Genomic DNA, 19,326 nt, shown 5'->3' on the forward strand with positions numbered 1-19,326 from the left:
GCGGTTATTGAGGTTATAAATGAGGGGATTTGATTACAAGGCCTGAGAAAGTAGCAGGGCCTGAAACAGGAGACTTAGTGAAAATACAGAAGCAGATGAAAACAAACTCAGAAGAGGTGGAAGTAGTGACAGCGACGCCCCCTTTAGGGACGGCTCCTGACGGCCCACCGGCGGACCAGGATGAGCCTGCTGGATGGATCCAGAACGACGTAAACACCAACGAGCTAGTTCATCAGCCGTGAACTTAAAGTCCGGCTGAAGCTAAAATAAATGTGATCTGTAGAATTATTACTACCACACAGACACATGTGAATGATTAAAAGAAAAGCAGGTCTATGAAATAAGAATTGAAAACGGTGAAAAAATGATCAGTGTTCTCTGCTCCGACTCTGCTGAAGAACCTGAAACCCACCGTGGGATTTGTCCCAAAATGCCAGTGGGCTAGCAAACTGTCTGCTGTTGTAACTGGTGACTGAGCAGCAGAACCACTGATGCTATGTGCTCTAGTTGTGATCAAGTTTTATGGGAGGAGTTATGCTGACGGAGGCTCCAGTGACTCATCGAGCTGTGATTTCAGACCCGCCCAAAAAAACAGTTGATCAGTCTAACTCTACAATCAAACATGTGTCATGTCTTCTCTCACAAATCTCAGATCTTACTTCAATTATTGGTAGAAGGCAACGAGTACCAGCCAATCAGAGGCCGGGGGCGTGTCTTGGTGGAATGGTGTTGGGAAAGAAAAAGTCAAACTCCTGTAAATACGTATTGGTTAAACTACAATGAAATGTCTGAGGTTAGCTAGCGCTGCCATAGACTGTCTGTGTGTCAGCCTCTGTGATGCTATTCTGAGTGTTGATGGAGCAGCTACACTGTTAGCATAGCCTAGCACTGATCAATCCAACCTCCATTCAGAAAACAAGCATTTTAAAAGATGCTTGTTTTAATGAGAACAGACCTGATGAACCATGAATTCAGACTTTTTACAAATCGGCATCTCGATGAAGTGGTTTCAGCTTCATTTTGATCCGTTTTCACAGATTAAATCACAGCAAATGTATATTTAGTGTTGTGCGCTGCAGTAAACCAGATGAACTCAGCCCACGTGTGACTTGATAGATTCAGTGAAAGCAGCTGCGTTCGTCTCCGGACGAAGTTATGAACACAGACAGGACGGAGTTTGGTTTTCTGACGTATCTGTGACTTCCAGAAGAGAAACAAAGCAGTAATAGTTGTTATTTCATGTGGTTGATGAGACGTTGATGGCGTCTACATGGAGGTAAGACCCTCCTCCTCTCTGACGGGATCACATGAGGGACCTGCAGTTACTCACTCTGACCACTGGAGGAACACTTTGGAGAATGCAGTGAAACTAAAAGTTTACACTAAAACGAAGAAAAAGAAGAAGAAGAAGAAGAAACAGTTGAGCAGAAAACAAAAGATTTATTTAGTTCAGAGTGAAAAGCTGCAGATTATTGAAATCTAGCTGTCATCGTATCACTTATTTCAGGATAAGAAGTCGGCCCCCTGACAGCCGGATATCAACAGATTGTGTTCAACAGGTGGAGGACTGAAGTACTCCAGGATGGACCTGTTTAAAGGACCACCACTGGAGGAGGAACCCCGTGTGGTCAGGACCTTCAGGACCTTCAGGACCCTATCAGCCTACATGATGATAATTAGATGATAATCTGAGCCCTACTGCTTCACCACAAACACAACAGCTAATGTCTGAGTCCTGTAATCACATGAACACCAAGCATGAGAACCAGCAGAGCTCCAACACTATCGGAGCCACCGAGGTAGTAAATCATCAGACTGAAGAACAGCGTTTAAGCTCAGCTTGTAGCAGGTCTGTTATTCATCTTCATATCCATCATTCAGTCCCAGGAGAAGAGCTCTCTGACCTCATGGAGACTACAGACACCCTCAGAGACCCTCAGAGACCAGCAACACTGGACTTTGGTTGGAATGTACAAAATACAAACCAGTTTTATTTGTTTATACAATAAAAAGATTAAAGGTTAATTTGATCCACAAAGACTCTTGTTTGACATTCGGAGGTTTTTCTTCACACAAACAAATGTTTCAAGACAACAAAGTTCAGTTTTCTACACAAAGTCAAAGATGTTTCACAGCTTCTCTCAGACAACACATCATGTCAGGTTGTTGGAGAAATTGATCATCCCGTTCTCTTAGTTAACTTGTTTTGCTCAAAACCTGCAGAAATGCAGACGAGGCCAACCAGACTCATTTAAATGATCTCATGTTAAAGGTATTTTAGTATTTCTTTCTCTCAGTAGTGTCATCCTGATCTCACCACCTAACCCTCTTCACACCAGAAGGCTGAATCTGGTCTTGGTGGGTTCATCAGCAGACAGAGGAGGACGACATCTGCCAAGGGGGGTGAAGGGAGACGAGATAATGTGTATATATACTCTGTTGTGTCTATTTATTGTTGTTAGAACTCCGAACCATCTGTGGGGAAAGAGCTCTATCCATTCAGCTGAATTATTACAAACTGTCTGTTCATGAAGAAAGATCAAGCCGGCCTCATTTAAACAAATGCCTGGTTATCGCTGACCTCATCACTATAAGCATGGTCAGCTGGCATAACGGCAACTCTCTTCATGCGTACTGGTGTATTCTCACAACTCATGTCCATCGGCGGGCTATTTAAGGATTTCTCCGTGAGTAGTTGTCAGATATCTGCATCATGTAAGATGTTTTCACCAGAAAGTCCTGTCAGGGCCACGCACCAGGAACACTAATGTCTCACTCATGAGTAAATCAGTCGCTAGACTTTCTTAAGGTGTGCATTCCTCTTCACCATTCTAGCGATAGCATCCCACAGTTAGCGGTCTTCATCAACCTTTCAAATGCTACTGAAAGTGCTCGCTCCGTCAATCTGCTTTGCTTAGATTCTCTTTACTTCACTGGTGGTGGAGTTTATTGCTTCACAGCTTCACCGCTGGTCATTGCCCTCGAGAATAATATGTTCTCCTGGTCATAGCTGACCTTGACGTTACATTCAGGGAGCAGAACGACCACATGTCGTGGAAAAAAATCTTTTTAACCTCCCTGTGAGAAATAAATCAGGTGACGAACTTCTTAAAGTATTAAATCATATTTAATGAACAGACAGTTTGTAATAATTCAGCTGAATGGATAGAGCTCTTTCCCCACAGATGGTTCGGAGTTCTAACAACAAGGAACAGTTTAACAAAGTATAATATGCACATTATCTCCCCCCGCCCTTCACAGATGTCCTCCTCCTCTGTCTGACGATGCATCCACCAAGACCGAGTTCCCAGCCTTGGTGTTGCCAATTTCACTTGGCAATTGTCTGGGTCCATCCATACATCATTGTGTAAACTGGATCAGATGAGGCCCAATACTTTTGCTCTTTAGGGATAGCCAATGTCTGCAATTCTTGAATATCATACATCAAAATGACCTGAAAAATCAGAAGCGTTAGTGTGAGCATCACATTTCATCACCAGGTCACTTTGTTCTGAGCAGAAAGATGTTCACCATGAATCATGGAAGAGAGGAATGCCTCTCTTTGTGAGAAGTTTAGGATCCACTGATCTAATATGACGTCATTCATATAAAGCTCATCATCTGTTTCTTAGTTGTGTTTTAGGCACATTTTGAATTGCCTGTATTCTCTTGGGAGAGAGGGTTTTGTCCTCTGCTGTGATCACATGTCCCAGATATGAAACTTTATCCAGAGTGAATTTCATTTTGACAGATTTCCTTGTGACCATTTGCAGACAACATTTAAGTTACTCTATCTGCATGCTTCTTCTGTGGGGCTCAAATCATGATGTCATCAACATGTTGTAACAAGGCAGAACCATTTGGTCACTATGAATGAGCCAGATTGTCTCTCAAGACACTGTGAAATACACCAGGACTTTCTGAATGTCCCTGAGGACACCGGGTCCAGGTAGAGCTTCTTCCTTTAAATGAGAATCAGAATTTACTGTCTTTGTGCACAAGTACAGGAAAAAATAATGCATTGAACAAATCGACGACGGAAAAATGTGTGGTGTCTGGAGGGATGAGTGACACAATGGTGTGTGGACGAGAAGCTTGAGGCGCTCGCGGTGCACCGAAGCTTTAACTGATTGTAAATCTTAAACAAATCGTCACTCAGTCGGTTCCCCCAGGTCTCGAATTTTCTTTACCGGAAAAATTGGTGTGCTCACCGGTAAATCATCACACTGGACTATTACACCAGCCTTCAATAAAGACTCAAGAACGGGTGTAATACCATCAATGGCCTCTTGTTTGAGGGGATATTGCTTCATGCATGAACAGAGATCAGATTCTGGGTGAACCACCAGAGGAGTCGCCCCCCCTCACCGGTCCTACGTCAGACCACAGAGAGGAGGACACCTCGGACAGCTCAGCCATGTCGACAGATGGGACATTTGAAACCATGGTGTGTTTTCTTATCAAACATCAGATGAGTGACTCTTTTACTGTTGGTAATGACGTACATCTTGTTTTGTATACGTCGCCCTTTATACTGTACAGTGTATCAGGATCCTCTGTGGGCCTCGAGTCAGTGAGTTCAGTCTGTCCAGCCAGTCAGACATGTCCTCCTCCTCCATTCCTGGGGCCCATCAATGATACATGTGGACACACCCTGTAACAACTCAGATTGTGTGGGAGACAGAGAAGCAGAGGCCGCAGTATTTTCTGTCCAATAAATGTCCATCATACATAACTCCTCTATCTCACTCTCTCCTCCAAACCATACTTCCTCAAACCTCTCATCTTCTCTTGACACGTGTGCTGTGCAATGTAGTGAACCAGCCTCCATGTAACGTTCTGCATGTGGTGAATGTTGTGAGGCAGAATCAGTAAAGTGTGATGCTGTTGAATCGCTTACAGATGGTTCTAAAAACCACTCGTAGATGTTCTACAGATCTGTTGGGTCATGTTTCATCATTTGTTTGTATTCTTCTCTGCTCAATATCAGGCCATCAGGGCCTGATGTAAGGATTATTCCAAATACACACATCAAATCTCTTCATAACACATTTATAGGGCAGCGATCAGACAGCAGAAATGAGTGTTTAACTGTGATATAATCTAGTGTACAGGACAAGGTTTTGTGTATGGATCACTAATTGGTATGTCCCCTGAGCCAATGGTCCCGCAATACCTTCCACTCTTTTTGGAAGGGACAGGTAAAGTTGAGTCAACTAAAATGTAACATCTTTACCTTTAACAGTTAACATAGTTGGTGGTAACTTTCTAAAACCTTCATTTTCATTTGAATACACATGGTATGTGGGTGTGAGTGGTGTTTGTCTGGTTTCTAATGTGTGTATTGATGTACAAGGTTGTCATAGTTAGAATCTAAAGTTGACTCACCCTCTGTGTTGTAATGTTTGTGCGTCGAATGGTCCATCACTGAGGTCCGCCCCTCCGCCTGCTCCTCCCCTCTTGACTGCTGATGTTGAGCCCTCCCACCAGTCCTGTCTCCATGGAGATTGTGGGCCGTCCCTTAGACAATGTCCAAGTGTCCACTTTTATGGCACACAAAGTTTTCAGCCGGTGTCTGTTTTCCAAAGTCAGTTTTGCTCCTCTCCTGTCATGATCTGATTCCATCGTCAGCTGGGCCTCCTCCAGTTTGAGCTGATGAAAGTCTTTGCTTGTTCTCTGTCGTTGATCTGCTCCTCAGCGTGTTCAGCATCTTGTAATATGGTTGCAGTCTTCCATATCACACAACTCTCTTTAGTGTGATGTTTTTCAGATTCATAGATGGCAGGAAAGCCTTCTTACAAAGTTCTGTGGTATATCACATATTCCAGGTTGATTACGGCTGGTGTGAATGCCGCACATCTTTTATGATAACGCACAAAGGAGGTCATAGTTCTCTTGAATTCTGTGAAGTTGCTCTTTGAACTCTCCACATGAGTCATGGCTTCTTCTTCTTCTTCACGTCTTCTGTCTCTGTAGTAATGTCCTCTGTCTCGCGTTCAGATCATCAGGTTCATATTGTCACCAGTGTTCATTGACGGGCTTGTAGCTGTGAGCGTTGACATGGTGCCTGTAGGTTTTGATGAGTCTCCTTCTTCTTCTTCATCCTTGGAGTGTTGAGTGGTGGGTTTGGCTGTAATGTTGTTTGTCTGGGGAGCAAACAGCAGCGGTGTTGGAGACCAGATCAGGATCCACTCGACTATGTAAAACAAATACAAAACAAAAACACAGTTCAGCAGTATATTTTCCTTTTCTATCAGTTGTATGTGTCTCATTCAAACACATCTGTTTCTTTCTTTACCTCTTGGACATCACTTCATCTGTTTCTGCTTCTCCTTTTCCTCTCTGCTCCAGACACGGGTTGAGTTGATCACATTTTTGTCGTAGGCTAAAGTTGCCTTTTCCAGGGAACCCCAATTTTATACATTCTTCCAATTGTTCGGCCGTCTGATTATCTTTGTCCCACATGTATTTTATTATTGGAGGTAAGACTTTGGCACCAGGCTGCTCAGGCTCAGACTTACTGTGACTCTTACCCTTTTTCTCTAGTTACTGTTGATTCTCGTATCTTAAACGAAGACCCTTTCTCACTCGTAAGGATACACCAGATCTTCTTTAAATACTACAAGTTCACTAGGACACGTCTGTCCGACACCCTTATGTGTGAGAATACCGGCTTTTAACAGCGCCAACTTCTCTCTAGTCAACTGTCAACAGAATTCCATTAACCCATCTGGTCCAATCAATCAACTTGAAAGGATACACCAAATACTCTATAAAACCTGCAAGTTATACGAGGACATCCAATGTAGTGACGTGTTGGTCGCGAACGAAACGGCTCTGAGAGCTCTTTGACGTGAACGACGGGAGCCGACTCCTGATTGGGAGCCTCTCTCTCTCTCTCTCTCTCTCTCTCTCTCTCTCTCTCTCTCTCTCTCTCTCTGCATTTGATTGGTCAATATGTGTGGTGTCGTCTCTGCGCCTGCGCTGAGCAGAGGGGGGAGGGGCGGGAGTTACACACACAGCACAGCACACAGCAAGCACACGAACAGGAGGGAGGGAGACAAGTCACGAGAGAGAAAGAGAGCAACGGACTGGAAAGGTAAAAAAAAACCCTCAAAAGTTGAGAAAATGAGAGTCAACAGGAAACGCAGCAAAATCTGGACACATTTCAATGACATTGACCAAACTAAGGCAGAATGTAGAGTCTGCAAGACTAAAATCTCACATCGAGCTGGCTCCACAAACAACCTGCACAGACACACGACAACTGTTCATCCATCAGTGCAATTGGAAGAAAAAAGACAAGCAAGTGAACCTGATATTAATGAAGGTGCCACTATGTCTACTGCAACTGTTGCCGCAACTGCAGTGTCTACAGCATCGTCCGGTACACCACCACAACCACCTGAAAGTACAACCCAGAGGTCTGTGAGCCAATTTTTGCAAAAGTCTATGACCGCAGCAAGACGGAAGACCATTGATGAAGAACTGGCCAAAATGATGGCGTGTGATTTCCAACCATTTTCAGTTGTGGATGACAAAGGATTCAGAAGGTTTATTCATGCACTCAATCCAATGGATGCAACTCCAAGTAGGAAAACACTCTCCCTAGGAATCATCCCAGGCCTGCATGACAGAGAACGTGCTTCACTGCAAGAGAGGGTTAAAAAAGACACAGCAGTTTGTCCAACAACTGACACCTGGACATCCCGTACCACCACATCCTACTCGTCAGTCACATGTCACTTTGTTGAACGTTACAAAATGGTGTCCTGTCTTCTGGATTGTTTTGAGTTCAGTGACAGACACACTTCTGACAACTTAGCAGAGGAGCTGCTCAAAGTGGCTAAAGAGTGGGGCGTGGACAACAAAGTGGTTTTCTGTGTTAGTGACAATGCAGCTAACATCACCAAAGCAATTACAACCCTGAAATGGACCCACCACCCATGTCTTGCACACACAATCAACCTGTTTGTAAGAGATGCTCTGAAGGCGATGAAGCCCACTGTGAACAAAGTGAAGGCGATAGTGGAGTTTTTCCACAGGAGCACAACAGCCACACACGAGCTCAAATCTACCCAACTACAGATGGGCACGCCTGAGCTGAAGCTCAAACGAGACTGTGTCACGAGGTGGAGCTCCACCTTTCATATGATAAAACGGATTCTGGAGTCCAAGGATGCAGTCATCTCTACCCTGGCTGTTATGAATGCATCAGTTGATCCTCTGAGCCGAGAGGAATGGGAGGTACTGCAGGAGGCATGCACTGTTCTGGAGCCATTCCAGCAGGTCACTGTGGAGACCAGTGCAGACAGGTGTAGTGTACAAATGTTATCACATTATTATGATTATTATTGTTATTATTAGTCTGCAGAGAGTGACAGCTGAGCACCAGACCAGAGTGACCACAGGGAAAGTGACAGAGTTAGTGGCTGCTCTCTGTGCATCCATGGACAGAAAGTTCCACAGAATTGAATACAACACCGTTCTCTCAGAATCCACCATTCTTGACCCAAGATTCAAGAAGCCGGCCTTTAATGACAACAGAGCGGTTGATGAAGCTCTTCGGAGAGTAACCGCAGCAGCAGCAGCGAGATCCAGCCAGACAACTTCACTGCCAGAGGGCCGAGAGGGAGAAGAGGCAGCAGAGCACCAACAAGAGGAGCCACAAGCATCTGCTGTTTGGAGGTTCTTTGAAGAACGAGCAAGTGGAGACACTACAAGAAGGAATCCTTCAGCAGATTCGATTGTGGAAGTGAGATCCTACCTTGAGGAGCCCCTTTTCCAGAGAAGTGCAGACCCACTGAGCTGGTGGGAGACCAAGGCTTCAGCGTACCCACGCCTTACTCATGTGACGGCACGGAGACTGTGCATTGTAGCAACTTCAGTCCCCTCAGAGACAATCTTCTCCAAAACAGGGCAGATCATTACGGAGAGAAGAAACAGGATCAGCCCCTCAAAGCTGAGGCACTTGGTCTTTCTCAATGTAAATCTTCACTGAAGGACAAAACTCTGGATGCTGATTTTTTTCTTTTTGTTTTACACATTTTAATTTATATTTTGTTGTGTGATTCTGTCAGCTTCTGTATGTTGTTTCACTTTAAATGTGTTAAGTATTAAAAAGCTAAAAGTTTAAAATAGTTCAAAGTTAGTTAAGTTCATTTGTAAATAGTTAAACGTTTGTTTTTGCACTTTAATTTATTTTTTGTATCACTCTGTAGAGTGTATAAATAAGTGTATTTACATAACAAACATTTGATATAGTGCATGTCTTTTTTACATTAGTAATTCATATTGCGCATAATTTTACATTATTGTTGGTAATAAATTAATTTAAGCACCAAAAAATCTGAAGAGCCATTTGGGAGCCAAAAGAGCCGGTTCTCTAAAAAGAGCCGGAATTCCATCACTGATCCAATGTCCAGCACCCTGTGGTGTGAGAATCAAGTTTACCCTCAAAGTGTCTGTTCCATCACAGAATAATCTCTCACTGGTGAGATTCTTTTTCCGGTTCCAGGATCGGAGCGGCAATCTGGAACCCTGCCTGACGACAGCCTCTCACCTTCAGGGAGGAATCAACTATTATTTGCTCTTCTGTCGTCTAACAGAGTCCCGATTACTCGTCCGATCTCATCCTCGTCTCCATTTGTGGTGGAAAAAAATCTTTTTAACCTCAATGTGAGAAATAAATCAGGTGACGAACTTCTTAAAGTATTAAATCATATTTAATGAACAGACAGTTTGTAATAATTCAGCTGAATGGATAGAGCTCTTTCCCCACAGATGGTTTGGAGTTCTAACAACAAGGAACAGTTTAACAAAGTATAATATGCACATTATCTCCCCCCCCCCTTCACAGACGTCGTCCTCCTCTGTCTGACGATGCATCCACCAAGACCGAGTTCAGCCTTGGTGTTGTTATTGAGGGAAGAGGGTTAGACATGAAAATACATTCGATATGATAACATTTATTATTTGGGTTCAAATGAATATATGCAGGTTTAAGCCAAACAAGTTATAACTAAGAGAACGGGATGATACATTTCTCCAACAAAACATGTGAATGAAGTCTGTTATTGATGACTTCCATCACTTCAGATGTTTGAAATCCATCATCTATTTGTCTGTAATGTGAACACTGATCTTTGATCTTTCTTCTTCTTCTTGTCAACTACTTTTTCTTCTTCTTCTCTTCTTTTAAAAGCGTCACATTTAAAACACGTCACATGTGAAAAGTCACTCATCTCTTCACATGTGAAGTGTAAGACAACACATGTACAACAACATCTACTGAAATACTTTGAATGTAAACTACTTCAAACAAACTCTCTCCAGTGAAGAAGCTCATGAGATGCGGTTGAAAGCTCTGGTAAAGGTCATTTAAAGGACTTTGATTCAAGACGTATTTAGATGTGATGAAGTCAAATATCACATGTATCTATTTGAACATTCTATCTCCTCTCAACACTTAAAATTCTCTTGAATAAATGTGTTTGGATGAAAATGAAAAAGCTCTTTGAACAACATGAAGACATTAAAGGTGTCATGAAGTTTGCGTTCTTCTTGCTGGTAGAAGAAGAACAGACTCACGGACACTTTGAGTTGAACATGAGGAGACGTGTTTATTCCACTTCAGAGATAGTCTTGATAAGAACACATCTATGTTCATGTTGAGAGAAGAGAGGCTTGTAATGTAGTGAGAGCTGCTCTCTCCGGGGACAAGGAAGACATGATGTTCTGTTTGGACACAGAAGATGTAGGACCTTCAAGAATGAGAGGAAGCTTGTTGAAGTCCATCACTCTGTTCAGAGGATTGTTTCATCAACCTCTAGCCAGACTGGACAGAGAACACTACAAACAGAACCCTGAGGAGAAACTCCTCCCACATTCTGCTGACTGACATCAGCTGTGTGTGATCCTGAACACACGGAACTATGTGGTCAGACAGAACGTTCCTCTAGAGGAGGAGACTCTGGTACCCAGAGAACACAGAGACACTGAGGAACCAGAACCAAGCCAGAACCCAGGATAAAGAGGTTCAGTGAATGTGGTGTTGAAGGTGTGGAGGTGGATCAGTGTGTCAGAGGAGACTCTGAAGAAGGACAGAGAGCCAGCAGGACAGTCCACATACACTGCTACTCTACCAGAGGAGGAGGAGGAGGAGGAGGAGGAGGAGGAGGAGGTGATGTGTGTTCTTGTCTTATTGTGAAGGACAGAGTAACGACCATCATAGCACCTCAGACTCCAGGACTGATCATTCATTCCAAACAAACAGTCTGTACTCTTTCCTTTCCTTCTGATTCTTCTGTAACTCACTGATATAATAACGTCTCTTCTCCACTCGACCTCATAGTAACAGCGACCAGTCAGACCAGTTCTACACAGCAGCTGATACCAGTAGTCAAACCTGTCTGGATGATCAGGATATGACTGATCCTTCTTCACATGTGTCACCTTCCTGTTGTTGTCAGACAGTTTGAGGTGTTTGTTCACTGTGTTTGTGTTGAGTGTGAGTTCACAGGAGTCTGATGGAGAGAACAAGACACAATACAGCTGCAGTTATTCATCTGTTTGATGATGACATCAGAGATGTGAATGAGTGATGTCACAGTTTGAAGACGCTTTGTTCTCATGAATCAAATTCAAAGCACACTCACACTTCCTCAGACCCGGTCTGAGCCATCGGACTCCAGCAGGCTCCGCCCTGAAAGGAGGAGGGGGGTCAGAGCAGCACGGACACATGGACATTACATCCTGTCATCACAGAGCTTTGTTCTTCATGTTCACATGAAGCACTTATGATTCATCAGGATCTCATGTTCTTTGACTTCAGAGGAGCTTCTTGTGATGGGCCCATGACGACGGCTCATCCCGTTCACTTATTCATGATGGATTATTATCAGGGTTATATTATTATATTCATAGTCGTGTCTAACATGATATCAAGCAGCTGTTATACATCAATGCTTTCTGTCATCGGTCAACTTGAGTCTCTACCTTGTTGATGAAGTCATCTCTGCACTTGATGCTAATCAATGTACTTGCAGTATTTTCAGACCTTTCCAAAGCCTTTGATACAGTAAACCATCATATTTCAGTGGAGAAGCTGAACAAATATGGATTCAATGACATGACAAACAAATGGTTCAAAGTATGTCACTATTCAATCCACTGGTTGTGGAAGCTAATGCTGCTTTAATGCTACAAGCTTCACATTCAATAAACCATCTTTCAATATAAAACATCCACTTTTATTATTTTCAGTGGAATAAAATCATACTCCTCTTGGGCCCGAGCGCCCCCACTAGTGGGGGCAACGCATTCATCCAAACGTTCATCCACTCATAACGTGCACTCATCAGTAAGGAGTAGGATGACGTCATAGCTGCTCAAACTGCAGCTCCTGCGCTACAAAGTCATCTCAGCTGTTTGTACAAACTCCAAACACAACATGTGACAAAGCTACGTCTAAAACCAAGAACCACGATCCACACAGCGCCCCCTAGGCAGTCCCACTCCACACATTTATGACAAGAACGTTTTGAAAAACTCATTCAATGCTAACAGCCGTTAGCTCCGGAGATCGCTAGCGACCAGACGGCAGCCATGTTGTTCACATTCCGCTACGACACAGCCTCGCAGTTTTACTTCCTAAACAAAGCCTCATAATCATAAACCACATCATAAACCAGCTCCTTACTTTGAGATGTTCTGCAGCAAAACTACATACGAAACCCCGTGTCGTCTTCGTCTTCTTCTTCTTCTTCTGTGGTGTTTAACGGCAGCTTGCATCCGTTTTGTTGCATTACTGCCATCTTCCGGTTTCAATCACTTCCTATGTTCACAACTACTAAACTTTCCCCATCAGTCCCGTTGCTCACATAAAGTGAGTAAAGCACCTTCTTCCCTGATTACTGGATCCCCACTCCAGGATCTCATTCAGCTCTCTTCCTCTCAGCCCTAGTCTTTGCATTTCTCCCAGCATGCCCCTCCTTTGTGAGCTGTGTCTACTGCAGGAGGTGATGACATGTTGCACAGGTTCTGGTGCCTGGCAGTGCTCACAGAGACCGGTTGGATGTTTCCCTATCATGTGTAGTGTGCTGCGTAGATTGCTGTGTCCTGTTCTTCATCTTGATGTTGTAACTTCTTCTCTCCTGTTTCCTCCCCTATATCCTACACTGCTCACTTTACTCTGAATTGAATGTAGGCGTCTCCCCCTCGTCTCCTGGTTCCAGTGTTGTTGCCATACTTTGCCATACAGACCGGATATCACTGTGACACAGACTCAGATTCTCAGAGATTTTCAGATTGCACTAATAATAATAATGCAGTAATAATGTACATCTTACTGCACGGGTACTTTTACTTTCTGCACTTAAAGTACATCTTGCTGATCATAACATACTTGACTAAGGTTTTGAATGCAGGTATTTACTGGTAGTGGATTGTTTCATCAGTATTAGTACGTTTACTGCAGTGAAGGATCTGAATACCTTTTCATCCACTAATTACTTGTCAGTGATTGAAGTTGGGCAAACAGTTCATATAGAAACAGTGGTTCCTAACCCTGGATCCAGATCCTTGAGCGGGTCCAAATTGTTGCTCATATTATAAACAACTCCATGATATCTCTTCTGTAAACACACCAGTATGATTAAATATGATCACATCATGTTTGAATCAATTCAGATCAAAGAGCTTCTTTGAGCTGTTTGACTATCAAACACACATTGTCTGTAATAGAATGATGAGTGAATTTAAATCAATCTGAGCAACTTGACTCCATTTACAAGAGAAACACATTTTGAATTATTGTATTTCAAAACTCTATTAACATCGTTTGTATTTCATCAGCCTCTACAGTCTGAACACTTTACAAAACCTGTCAGACAAATGTAGAACATGGTGAGTAGTGGAGTAGTGTTTAGTGGAGGATTGAGAACCACCTCTAACAGACCTAGGGTCTGTGTCACAGTGATATCCGGTCTGTCCGAAGACGACGACTGTAACCAATAGATGTAGAGATACAACGGAGACTGGCTCCGCCCACTTACTGTCAAACAGAAACACTGTGAGCGAGCAGCTAAAAGGCTCACGAGGGAGCAGAGCAAAGGAACGTTTCTAGAGAGTGAGTTTTGCTGGTGGAGTGATGTAAAAGCGCTCGTTAAAGTAAAATACGAGCGCGGCTGTTTGATTTGTGTGGATCTCATTTGCGTTCTCAGATTTTGACAGTGATTTGCTTTCATACATCTCCCCCATTTCTACCTGCAATGCCGGCACCGATGTTGTTTTAAAGGCCCCACTACATATTCTTCATGCTTGTATTACATCCAGTTTCCACAACAAGGTTTTAGACGGCGACCTATATGCCACACATCCATAGTCTAGAGCTGATCTTATCAGACCCATATATACAGCTTTCAAAGCAGCCCTGTCAGCTCCCCACTCTGCTCCCACCAAACATCTCATTACATTTAAAAGCTTTTTACATTTATTTACCATTTTATCAATATGTACATTCCAGGTGAGCCGAGCATCAAACCACATTCCTAAAAATGTGTACGAGTCCTTTTCAGCTCTTTACCATATAAATACATCTTGACCTCTGTTCCAATGTTCTTTCTTGTAAAGAAAAGGGTATTTCTTTCTTCCCCATTCCAATGACCACTGTTCCACTCTTTAGATTGTTTCCTGCATCTGTTTCTCAACATATTCCACATTCCTACTTCTTTTCCACAGCGCCCCATCATCTGCAAATAAAGATCTCCCTATATGTTGTCCAACATTTTCATACACATCTCAATCATGATTGAAAACAATGAAGGACTAATCACACTTCCTTGTGATGTTCCATTGTCCACCAAATGGCCGACAAACACCTTCCCGCTCTCACTTCTGTAGAGCGACCAAACTAAACATCTTGAACCCATCTGAACATTTTACCCGATATTCCTAATCTTTTCATTTTGATTAAAAGTCCCTCTTTCCACAGTAAATCATACACTTTCTCCACATCAAAAAATACTGCTACCACTACCTCCTTATTCACTTGTGCCTTCCTCACCTCTGCTTCTAGACATGCTACTGGATCCATTGTTCCCTTCCTTTCCTAAAGCCACTGTGATGTTTTGACCTGAGATTCCTTGTTTCCAGATAATATGTCAGTCTTTCTGTGATCATTCGCTCCATGATTTTACACATGTGTAAAGTCAAAGCTATTGGTCTATAGTTAGATGGATTGGTGGGATCTTGTCCTGGTTTCCTGGTCGGTATTATAACTGCTTGTTTCCAAAGTCCTGGTAATTTTCCTTCCTGCCAAACTTTGTTATACAAATGCAAAATCACCTCTAATGCTACATCAGACAGACGGTTCAACATGATGTATCAGAAACCTGGTCTTTACCTGGAGCTGTTAGACCTGATTTACTTATGGCCCTTTTTATGTCTTCCAAAGTGAAGGAGCATTAATTGCATCGTCCCTCTCTCCATCTGCTTCCAACAATTCTTTATTTGCTTCACTTGTTCTGTGTCTTCCACTTAAACCCTCCTCTGACATATTTCCAGAACTATGGAGCTCAACCAGTGCTTCAGCTAACATTTCTGCCTTTGCTTCATCATCGTTAGCCACCACTCCACCATTTTCCAATACTGGATACCCTCACTCCCGTTTTACTCACTCATTTCTTTATCATTCCCCAAACTTGGTTAATTGAAGTGCTTCTCCCTATTGTGTCACAAAATGATCTCCAATACTTCCTTTGACTTTCTGTGATAGTTTTCCGTACTACTGCTTGCATTCTCTTGTACTCGATTACATTTTTGAAGTGATGGGTGTTTTTTAAAAGCTCAAAAGTCTTATTTCGTTTCTTTATGACCTCACTGCACTCATAATTCCACCATGGAACTAACTTCTGCCTCTTTGTACCGTTTCTTCTTATAATCGTCTGATTGGCAGCTCCAATTATTGCATCTCTCACATTTTCATTAAATATTTCTGTATCCTGTTCTCCATCTATATCTTTAAAACTCGATTCACTAGTTTCTCTAAACTGATCCCACTGAGCCTTTCTGCTGTATCTTCTGAACCCACCCTGCTTCCACTAGCTACTCTACAGAAAATGGGGTAACGATCACTTCCAACAGTAGAATGCTTCCATAACTCCCACACACAAATACCTGCCAATGACCGTGATGCTATTGTCAGGTCTAAACTTGACTTAATCCTTGTGGAACTCCCATCATTGAAACATACCAGTCCCAAGGAGTCCATCACATCCTCTACTATCAATCCATTCCCATCAGTCTTTTCCTCCCCAGGGAGTACTATGGGCATTCAAATCACCGCACCACATGACCCTTCTTCTGTCTAGTCCCTTTATTGCCTCCAATGCTTCTGATTCAAATCGTTGACACTGATTGTAGAAATTCACCACGACCAAACTTTCATCCCCTATCCACACTTCAACAACTACATCTTCTAGGTCTTTTCCTTTTTCTATCTCTCCATAAGAAATTCCTTGCCTAACAAAGGTAGCACTTCCTCCCCCATTACCCCTTCTCTCTCCCTTCTTATGCTCACATATCCCTGAATCACAACATCTAAGTTTGACTGAAGCCAAGTCTCTTCAACACACATTATATCTGGTTCATCTTCTAACCCATTAAGAAAAGCTTTACATTCTTGGCCATTTGCCAACAGACTCCTTGCATTCCACTGGAGAATTAACATGATGACTGATCCTGTGAACACCATTCTTTGTTTAACTGTTCCTGTTTTTGAAGCTCTTCCTGAACAGCCGTCCCAGTCACCCATGAATATTTAAATATCTTGCTGCACTCTTTACTATTATTTCAATCTTCTCAGATCTCCCTTTTGCTTGGAATGTGCAGTTAACTACTTCAGCCATGAAATACACAAAGCTCTCCTTATTTATTATCAATATATTCCCATAAATAATATATTCATATATATTCTCATCTCCCCTTTGCGTCTTTGTCACACGTTGTTCATTTGACTGTTGAGTCGGTTCCTTCCTTGATATATCTCCCCCCCTCTCCCCTCTACTCTCCCTCTGGACCATATTTGCTGCTCATATGATATATTCATGTTCACTTTTATCTGCTGCACTTCCACTGCCTTCTTCCTCTCTTCACACCCACCATAGGCCACACTATGTGCACTTCCGCAATCTGCACATTTGAGCTCTGTCCCGTCCTCACATTCCCCATACTCATGTTCCCCTCCACATCTTCCACACTTTAGTTTCCCTTTGCACCCTGCAGCAATATGTCCATATGTTTGTCATTTGAAACACCTCACAGGTGGTGGGACAGAAGCTCTTACAGAGGAACTTATATATCCCACAGTGACTTCATCAGGCAACGCCCTCTCTTGGAAATCCAGCAGCACTGACAAACTATCAACCCTCTCTCCTCCTCTTCCTGCTTGCAGACGTTTCATCTCTATCATGTTTCCACCTCTTATGCTTGATCTCATATTCTCCATCTTTTCCTCCACTGGGACACCAAATATAACTCCTCTCACAAAGGGCCCATCACTGGTCTTCTTAGCGTTCTCAACCACCATGTTGCACACTGTTTTCAGCTTCATTGCTTTCTCTCTCTGCTCCTCATCCTAACACTTGATCAACAAGCCGCCGTCACCCAGCACCTTCGCCATCAACATTTCACAGACTTCCTCCTTCAACCCGCGAGTCGGCGCCACCGGACTAACTTTCCTGATATCACATCCAAACTAATACCAGATACACGACTCTGATTCCTGACTCGTCTATCTTTCCGTACTTCAGTCCAGTTCTTGTAATCCATATCCTCTCTCCCACCCTCTCCATCACTATTCCCTCCATCCTTAGTCACAGATCACTTTATGCACAATCCGCTGATACTACTTCTCCAAACTCTCCGTCCGTCTCTCTCGCATCACTTCCCCCCCGTCACAATTTATACACGCCAGGTAAACATTAATAACAACAATAAAAATAACAGAGCCTAATCCTATCCTGTGTAATAACTTCAGGCAGCTAATAACAGTCCTAAGTACAGCACTTTATACAGGTGAAGGGAAACAAGCCACAGGTTCCACAATGTGCTGAACACACAGGCTGACTTCATCATTACAACATATTGATTGGTTGTTCACTCATATGGACTAAACCAACATCCCTGAACAAACACAAGTCCAGACTTACTCTCACTCACACACACTTGACACAATTACATTTTATTTCTCTTTTGTTGGTTGTAATGTATTGATATGTTATCATATTTCATATCTTTTAAAAGTATCTTGTCAATAATATTGTACTTGGTCATATCTTATGCATATTCATTTTATGTTCTCTGTAATATTGTTAATTTTAATATTAAATATGTGGAGACTTCAAATAAGCCCAGTTGGCTTTCTGCCTCTTCCTACACTGTGATATTATTTATCTCTGTTATGTTTGTTTATTTTTATTTTATTGTTTAAATGTTGCAAAATAAATAAATAAATTAAACTAAACATGATGACTCATCAGGAGTCTTTGTGTTTATGTCACCTGATGAATGAAGTCCACTGTTCTCTCTCTTCTAGCTCTGTTTTTGGTCTCCACCACCTCCTGAGGGAAACATCTGTCTCTTTAGCTGCTGAATGCTCCACTATGTTCACCAGCTAGTCTCTGACTGAGTCTGTCTGCTGTTTGCTGCTGAGCAGGTAGTGAACAGAGGCTTCATCACAGCTTGTTGGATGAAAACAGCTGCTGCTGGAAACACTGAGACTGAACCAAACAGGAAATGTACTGCAGAACCAAAACTAGGAGCTAAAAGAGGCTCAAAAGCTCTGTAGAGCTGCAGAGATGGAGACGCTTCTCTGTGGGTTCATCAGCACCACACCACTCTTCACCATCACACAGAGTCAGCTGATCCGTTGTCAATATAGAAGTATTGATTGTTGGATGTTTTGTTTTTGTCTTGTGTTTGTGTGATAATGACTGTTGTCTCTCAGAAGTAAAGGAGAAAGTATCCTGAAATCACTACAGAGCCATAAACCCTCTGATGGAGGAGGTCGGGGGGGATGGTTGAATTTGGACGTAGTGGGCGGGGCATACGCTGCTGAATGAGCCAGGAGTTTCTATTGGTTCACTGTAAACACTGACGGGAGGTCACTGTGATGAGCGACATGGAGGTAAGTTGACATTATATTGCTGTTTTGTCACAATGATTTTAAATGTAGCAGCACTTCACTTTGTTCTCATGTTGTTAGTGTCGTTAAAGAACAACATGGAGGACTGTGTTCACATGAAGCCTCACTTTCTCACAAAGCTC

At 42.8% G+C, this 19,326-nt stretch overlaps 1 protein-coding gene across 12 annotated transcripts in view; it reads right to left on the minus strand.

The window, feature by feature from the left end:
* The window catches only part of LOC137886368 (NACHT, LRR and PYD domains-containing protein 3-like), a 74,560-nt gene that overhangs the window by 35,931 nt on the left and 19,303 nt on the right, over positions 1-19,326 (minus strand). For 11 of the 12 annotated variants that reach the window (XM_068728816.1, XM_068728819.1, XM_068728815.1 and 8 more), the window contains 2 exons: positions 11,658-11,704; positions 10,603-11,525 (listed from right to left, as the gene is read on the minus strand). The exons of the other annotated variant lie outside the window; for it this stretch is intronic. In XM_068728816.1, coding sequence (XP_068584917.1) covers positions 10,933-11,525; positions 11,658-11,704 — 640 coding nt within the window. In that variant the 3' untranslated portion in view covers positions 10,603-10,932. Of the gene's footprint in view, positions 1-10,602; positions 11,526-11,657; positions 11,705-19,326 lie in introns of those variants that run through there. 12 annotated transcript variants of the gene reach the window in all.

Source organism: Cebidichthys violaceus, unplaced genomic scaffold, assembly GCF_023349555.1.
Source record: "Cebidichthys violaceus isolate CVI_PGR_0920_01 unplaced genomic scaffold, fCebVio1.0.p SCAF_43, whole genome shotgun sequence".
Classification (NCBI taxonomy): Eukaryota; Metazoa; Chordata; class Actinopteri; order Perciformes; family Stichaeidae; genus Cebidichthys; species Cebidichthys violaceus.